Source organism: Hemicordylus capensis, chromosome 3 (genome assembly GCF_027244095.1).
Source record: "Hemicordylus capensis ecotype Gifberg chromosome 3, rHemCap1.1.pri, whole genome shotgun sequence".
Classification (NCBI taxonomy): Eukaryota; Metazoa; Chordata; class Lepidosauria; order Squamata; family Cordylidae; genus Hemicordylus; species Hemicordylus capensis.
In genome coordinates, this window is record NC_069659.1 from 65,842,902 (window position 1) to 65,850,923 (window position 8,022).

The 8,022-nt window shown below is 43.1% G+C and overlaps 1 protein-coding gene across 6 annotated transcripts in view; it reads left to right on the forward strand.

Annotated features, from left to right (window-relative positions):
• ILDR2 (immunoglobulin like domain containing receptor 2) overlaps nt 1–7,317 on the forward strand; it is a 104,374-nt gene extending 97,057 nt beyond the window's left edge. For all 6 annotated transcript variants that reach the window (XM_053310382.1, XM_053310380.1, XM_053310381.1 and 3 more), the window contains one exon: nt 246–7,317. In XM_053310382.1, coding sequence (XP_053166357.1) covers nt 246–281 — 36 coding nt within the window. In that variant the 3' untranslated portion in view covers nt 282–7,317. The remainder of the gene's footprint in view (nt 1–245) is intronic.
• The last annotated feature ends 705 nt before the right edge of the window (nt 7,318–8,022 follow it).

Genomic DNA, 8,022 nt, shown 5'->3' on the forward strand with positions numbered 1-8,022 from the left:
TTGAGGTGGTTGTGGTGCTGGGTGGGGTGGCAAGGGAGAAGATGCATGAGAAATGCTACCATTAGTCTAGTTGGCTTATGAGGAAGCCTCTTGACTGAGTAGTGGCAGCAGGCTAGTTAAGGCCCCTGTAGCCTGAAAGCAGATGCCAAATGGCCACTACGCTTCTGTTCTCTGCTGAGGCTGCATTTTCTCTTCATGTTATGATTGATATATTTTGTTTACAAATTTTTGTCTCTCTTCCTCAGAATGAGTTTCCAACGAGGATGTCACTTGTGGTGTGATACTGTAGAAGTGTTAATGGAAAAGCAAAAGCGGCCATAGAGCGGAGCCACGCAGGCTTCAAGGATTGCGTGCTGCCACCAGATATAGATATTCAGACTTGTCTGTTCATCGTGGGAATGAAGGTCTCATGCGGAGGCTAGTTCAAACCAACTGCTCTCATCCAGTTAACCCTTCAGAAAATAACTTTTACTCTACCAAGAAATGAATAATAGAGAAGGTTTATCTTGCCAAGCTCATCCTCTGATTTCTCTCAGCAAGGGTGATGTCTCCGCTTCCCCTGAATCTTCTCTGTACCTGCAGCACTGGAAGAACTACTTTCTTGTATAATTTAGAGTATATTCCCTTCCTCATATTATCTACTTCTCACCTGTACTGTTTTGCATTCTATATTTGTCAGGGGAAATTGCCAAGTCTAGGGGCCTCTCACCATTTGCCCTTTCTCTCCTTTGCTGAAAGAAATAAGCACTTCATGTAGCACTTGGAGATTGCTTTGAAATGAGAGCAACATCATCAAGAAAAATGGCAAAAGGAAATCTCCATCCTTTTGGAAATGTCCTAAAACTGAGACCAGGGGCACTGCACTTAGAAGGACAAGTTACCCAAAGACATTTTGGATTTTTGCTTTAAAGTCCAGCTCATTCAGTAATGGGAGCTGCCAGTGAGATTAATGTTTTGTTTTGAAAGTGAAACTCAGTAGATTTTGCTGTAATGAGAATGTGCCATGTTATTTCACTGTTGTCTGATATGATGTATCAGCGTTGCCTTACAGTTGAACTATAGCCATAAAAGGCTTCAGCTGGGACTGCTGATTGGTCCTACTGTAAGCAGAGCTCAAGCTCAGGTTCTGCTGACAGTACTCTCTGGACAATGATGATGATGATAATGATTTTTTGAGCCAACTAGTAGATAACAACAGAACTAGAATGAGGAAATCAGGGTGCAAAAGAAGAGAACAGCCATTGCTTTTTATACTTCTACAAGGGCCAATATTACTTCTTTCTGGCAACTGGCTGAGGCCATTCAATAAGGCAACAGAATATCTGAACAATAAATATATTGAGCGAATTACCAACCTTGAAAGTTACTTCATTCTAGCTGTTCACATTTTGCCCTTCTGCTAGTGGGTTAATAGCTCAAGGACCTGCCACAAAGGGAGCAGAGTAGCCCCCAAATGGTAGGAGTAGCAGCTATGAAAAAACATTTTGTTTGGTTCAAAGTTAAAGGAAAAAGCAGATTTTCCTGTTTTGCTTCAGCTCATAACAGAAATCTGATGTGTGAGCTTATCCCATGCGTGATAACTAGCTGAATGATAAATTGGTCATGGTTTTGATTTCTGTTATGATATTTAAGTCCTCTATGCTGGACAGGCTGTTGCTTACTAAGCTTAATCAAGAATAGAGAAACTTCAGAGTCACAGAAATGAGAAAAGTATTCCTCTATTGCCCTCTTCTGATGATATAAACAAGTTGTTCTGATAAGAATTAGTCTGCATACTTTCAACTATCATCCTAATTAATAATTACCATCCTCACAATTTAGCCCACTTCAGCCTTAAACATCCACACGTCCAATGTCTTGAATTGGGGTGGATATCACAAACTGTGCCATTGGGGTGTACCTATGTGTCACTCACTACAACTGTACCAAATTTGGTTCAGATGGATTAGGTAGTCCACAAGTTAGTCCACTTGTGCCTCAAACATTGATGCGGCTGCCATCTTGAATCAGGGTAGATGACATCATCACAAACTACACCACTGAGAAGTCTCTGCAAATTTGGTTCAAATTGTTTAGGCAGTTCATAAGTTAGCCCAGTTAGCCCTTAAACGTTTACATGTTTGCCCTCTTGAATTGGGGTGGATGACGTCATCACAAACTATGCCATTGAATGTCCCTATGTGTCCCTACAACTGTTGCGAAGCTGATAGGGTCACGCCTACACACAGAATACTGGGTGGTCTCATATGCTTACTTTCCTTAAGAAAAGTAGGCTCAATAAGGGATGCTGTACCTGCGTATTAGTGTCCTGAGAGTGCACTGGGAAACTCCACCCCAGCACTGAAAAGCCTCAGCACCCATCCCCAGCACTATCCACACTTATGTGCTGTCCATGCTTACAGTGTTTGTATGGTCTGCAAAGAGGCAAATGATGTAAGTGTGAAGGAGGTTGTTTCAGTCAGAAGACTGGGGCACTGTTTATAACATCCCAAGAGGGTTTATTTGTTAGTTGTAAGATGCAGGGACTCAATAACCCAATTGCTTAAAAATGATCAATTCTTGGTGCTAGAATTCAGTCAACGTGTACTGTAGTAGTAGATTCACTTACATCCACACAACTAGAAAACCTTTTTGGTCTAATTTTTAAAGACAAAATTACACTTGCTGCTGATCAAAGGTCCAGGCTTCAGATTAGTGGGCAGCATCCCAATTAAGTTTCACAGAAATTAATGTGAGTTAAGTCTGTCATGACCCCTACTTTGAGCAGTGTCTGACTCTGAGGGGGCAGGAGCAGCACTAGCTTCAGGCCCTGACACAGAGACAGAATTTGAAAGCACCCCAGAACAGGAGCCTCCTGAAATGGCACACTTAGAACCTGAGCCCTCTGAAGAGCTATCCTCTCCCACACTGTAGCACTTCCTGACTTCTTTGCCCACTCAAACATATGCCCCTGAGGGTTGCACAGCCCTTAGAGACATGCTTTCAGGTGATGCAGAGGGCTTCCAGATAAATGGGAAGTTGTTGAAATTCTCTCTCTCTCTCTCTCTCTCTCTCTCTCTCTCTCTCTCTCTCTCTCTCTCTCTCTCTCTCTCTCTCACACACACACACACACACACACACACACACACACACACACACACACTAGTTCCAGCACTAGTTTGGAACTCTTCAGGAGCTATACTGGTGCTTCCCCTGTTGCACCAGTGCTTTGTTAGGATGAAAGCCTCTGATAGTTGCACAGTAGTAGCTGTGCTGGCTAGAGGCTAAGCAGTATTATCTATCTATCTATCTATCTATCTATCTATCTATCTATCTATCTATCTATCTATCTATCTATCTATCTATCTATCTAATTTGTATACCACCCCAAACGTCTGTCTCTGGGCAATTTACAACAACATAAAAGTAAAAACCTTAAAAACAATTAAAAACCACAATTAAATTAAAAAGCTTGGGTGAAAAGATACGTCTTTAGGGACTTTTAAAAAGTTGTCCGAGATGGGGAGGTTCTTATCACAGCAGGGAGTGCATTCCAGAGTCTCGGGGCAGCAACAGAGAAGACCCCTCCCTATGTGGCCACCAGGCAGGCTGGTGGCAGCTGCAGATGGACAGCGGCCACCAGCTGCCTTCCTCCTATTAGAGAGGAAGACAAAGGGTGCCAGGCTCCAAGCCAGAACTCTGCCCCTTTAAAGTTTCCACCCTCCATGCAGGGAGATGAAGTACCATGAGCTCAGAGGTATTTAAGAGCTCAGGCTACTTCTGACTACTGTCTGAGCGATTTGTCTCACTGAACTGCCTTACCAACCTCAGGGGTTCTTATCTGTAGTTTGAGATAGGACATTACTAGGAATTGTGGATGTATCTTGGAAGCTTCAGCATTATCACCCCAGCTTAGCCCACACATCCTGGCTCCTATTAATCTGACGGAGCAGGGCCAAAAGAAAGATGATGCAATATGTGCCCCTCTCTCCCAGGAAGTGATCTGAGGTTTGCCCACAAAGATGGATGCAGCAGAGTTTTTCTCTCTGAACTATCACGGCTATATCTGCTACAGCATTGTGACCAGTGTTCTATTCCCCCCCCCCATCTGTGTGCAGAAAGAGTTTTGTTCTGGGCAGCAGTATCAAGGCAGTGTGTGTGCACGTGCATTCAGAGTAGGACCTTCAGATTCAACCTGAGTGGGATCTAAAATTAATTGAGCGGACATTAAAAAAATTGTGAGTGCACACACATGTGCATACCTTAGAAGAAACATGATTGTGAGATCTCCAGGTTTGGCTACAAACCATACTCTGGTAGATTGTCTGAGCAACAATGTGTGATCTTCCAAAGGCTGATGGGCAGTCTCTAGACTCTCCACTGACTTGCAGGGTTAGAGGCGCACTCTTTGGGGGCATTCTGACTGGCAGTTACATCATGCAGTCTTACTGCTTCATGATGTTGAGTTAGTGAATTTAATGATAAAGTAAAGTTGTGCCCTGGCAGTCACAGAGCCATTTGGTTTTCTTTGGTAGACTACAGGAGGGGTTTACAATTGCCATCTCCCGCGCAGCATGAGATGATGCCTTTCAGCATCTTCCTATATCGCTGTTGCCTGATATAGGTGTTTCTCATAGTCTGGGAAACATACCAGTGGGGATTCGGACCAGCAACCTCTTGCTCCCTAGGCAAGTTACTTCCCCGCTGTGCCATTAGGTGGCTCCAAGTTTAATGATACCATTTAATGATACCACCTTGGACTTTCCTAGCACAGAAGATGCTTTGCTTCTTCACTCTGGTACAGGATCTTTCTCAGTCAAGCTGTTCAGGGGCCAAGACACCCCTAGCTATGACATTAACTCTTTGCCCCTTCGGAACACCTTGGTTTGGGAAAGCCTCCTAGCAGACTCCACAAGAGGAAGCAAGAAAGGGCTATAATCAAGCAGGTTCATCAACAGTTTGCTTTGGAAGTTTGCCTCCAAGAGGACTCATCCTAGGAGATATGACATTCTCATACCTAGGAGATACCTAGGACATCTCATACCTAGCAGATACGACATTCTGGAGATTATGAAATTCTAGAGAGCCACTGCCAGTCAGTGTAGACAACACTCAGTTAGATGGACTAGTGATAAGGCAGCTTATCACTGATTCAGGATAAGGCAGCTTCATGCTGCACAGGAGATGGCAATGGTAAATCCCTCCTGTATTCTACCAAATACAGGAGTTCAAGAGTTAGCAGTTTCCCTCAGGCTGCAATGTCATCTGTTCCTTATAGGCTAGACTCAGGGCATGGCCTGAAAGTTCATGATGCTGCAACTTTTGCTGAAACTAAGGTGGTCTGGGTCTGATGAATATCTTGCCTGGGAATTAAGGCAATTCGTTAAGACAAGATATGCTGCCTTAAGTTTCATCATAGAAGAAAGGCAAGGTATAAAAACAATAGCCAATGGTCCAAATTGGCACAAAACTGTGCAACATGAAAGGCAGCCCCAATGGTGTTGCATGACAGTTGTGCAATGACTTAAAACAGCATTCCAATGGAAGTAGCACTGCTGTGTTCCAGCATCATCAGGGTTTCAATAGGCACACATTCAAAGTTACATCACTTACTCATCCCTATTGTAATGGAGGCAGCAGATAAGAAACTTGTCTTATCTGTCTTCTCTCCCTGGCCTGATGGCCAGGTATTGTCTCTGTTTGCGAGAGGAAGAGGGAGGTTTAGATTTCATTCCAAGGCTGAAATGATCTTAGATGCCAGACACTTGCAGTAGCTAGTGTTGGGAGTCTGCTTCGCTGGGTACCACACATAGAGAGTGTGAAGCGAATCCCCTTTCCCATTTGTGGGGCTTGCAGCCAAATCTAGGGGTTACCAGTCCACTGCCAGCTAAGTGACTTGTCCCCATAGACTGAGAACTCACATTGCAGTGCAGCTCCTGAGCATAGCAAAAGTGAGCATAGCAATCTCCAAGCTTGGAGATGCATTTGCAACCAGGGAGGCTTCTGGAAGCAGGCAGAATAAGCTCAGCTGGTAACAGAACCGATAGAACCATCTCTCTCCTCCTACCTATGTATTATGTAGCTGATAGGATAGGTCTTTCCTATCTCAAGTGTACTTCACCAACAAATCTATTTCGCTTAGATTGTACAACAGTCTCCATGCATGTTCTTTAAATAACTGCAACAACTAAACTCTGCACTCTACTCTGTAACTGGAGTGGGTAGCTTCTTTTGGTGCTTTGCTAAATAATCATAAACCCCAACAGTTCCAGCATCATCAAGGCTGCCTTTCAGCCCTGCAGTTGTGCAACAGCCTCGGTGGGTACCTAATGCCAGGGTAGCACTATGTGGAATGTAACCCTATAATGCCAGGGTGTGGGATGTCACTGTATCTATCCTATCTATCTATCTATCTATCTATCTATCTATCTATCTATCTATCTATCTATCTATTGCCTGCACAACCCTAATTCTGCACATTTTTGTTCCAATTTCTGAAACCTCCCCACACAACATAGGTACATACTGCTGGCTTCTCTTTTTTGTGCTACAGATTGATTGGGTGTGATAATAAGTGGCAGTTTTCTATTATACGATGGGATGAATATGGTAGATCCTGTCAAATGGCAGGAGATGGGTGTTCATCAATGCACAACAATTATGACTCATCTCTAATGGAAACACTTTGAATGTGGCATTGTCTTCCTAGAAGATTTAAAGTTGCTTAACCCTTGAAAAGCAGATTCACAAGAAATATATGGCATTTTTTAAAAAATCCAGTATTTCAGCAAATGCTTGTTATCCTTGTGTTTTCTGAACAGGAAAGGCTCTTTGCTCTCTGTGTAACCTTGTAGAAGTTGTGCAGTATTATTGATATAATAGCACCATCATGTGGGCATCTGCTTATGTTACTGCTGTTACTATGGAAAAACTTACATGCTGTGCAGCTTTATGAGGGTGGTTCAGCACCTCTCAGGCCACTGTAAGTGTTTAACAAACATGCCCATGGTGCTGTGCAACAGGGCTCTTCTGCTACTATTTACGTTTGTGGGTATTATTGGGAATAATGGAAAATGCCATTGTGCAAGTGCAAGTAGAAGCAGAAGAGTCTTGTTGCACAGCAGCATGGGCATGTCTACACTTGCAATGGGGTGGGTTGTTCTGAAACATCCTCATCAAGCTGTGCAGCATGTAAGCCGCTATTTAGATTGAAATCCTAATTTCTACTTACATGGAAATTTTATTGGTTTAAAATATTGATATCCTACCCCTCAAGGACAATACTGCTCAGGTTGTCTATGGGACCTAAAGGTAAAATAAAGTGTGCCATCAAGTCGAGTTCGACTCCTGGTGTCTACAAAGCCCTGTGGTTTTCTTTGGTAGAATACAGGAGTGGTTTACCATTGCCTCCTCCTGCGCAGTATGAGATGATGCCTTTCATCTTCTTCCTATATCACTGCTGCTGGTTCAAATCACTGCTAGGACCAGCAGGGATTTGAACCAACAACCTTCTGCTTGTTAGTCAAGCATTTCCCTGCTGCGCCACTTCTTCTTCTTCTTCTTCTTCTTCTTCTTCTTCTTCTTCTTCTTCTTCTTCTTATTATTATTATTAGATTTCTATACTGCCCTTCCAAAAATGGCTCAGGGAGGTTTACACAGAGAAATAATAAATAAATAAGATAGATTCCTGTTCCCAAAGGGCTCACAATCTAAAATAAACATAAGACAGACACCAGCAACAGTCACTGGAGGTACTGTGCTGGGGGTGGATAGGGCCAGTTACTTTCCCCCAGCTAAATAAAAGAGAATCACAATGTTAAAAGGTGCCTCTTTGCCAAGTTAGCAGGGGTACCACCTTAACCACTTAAGCTGGTTATTAACCTATGGGACCTACTTCTGAGTAAATGCATAGGTGCAATCAGGCAATGAAGATGTTCTTTTATTGCTAGAGATCTTTTTTTTTAAAAAAAGCAATTTTCTCCTTTCTGGCATATGTCAAACAGTTTCTTACCAACTGTGATTCTGAAGGTCAGCCTAAGGCTG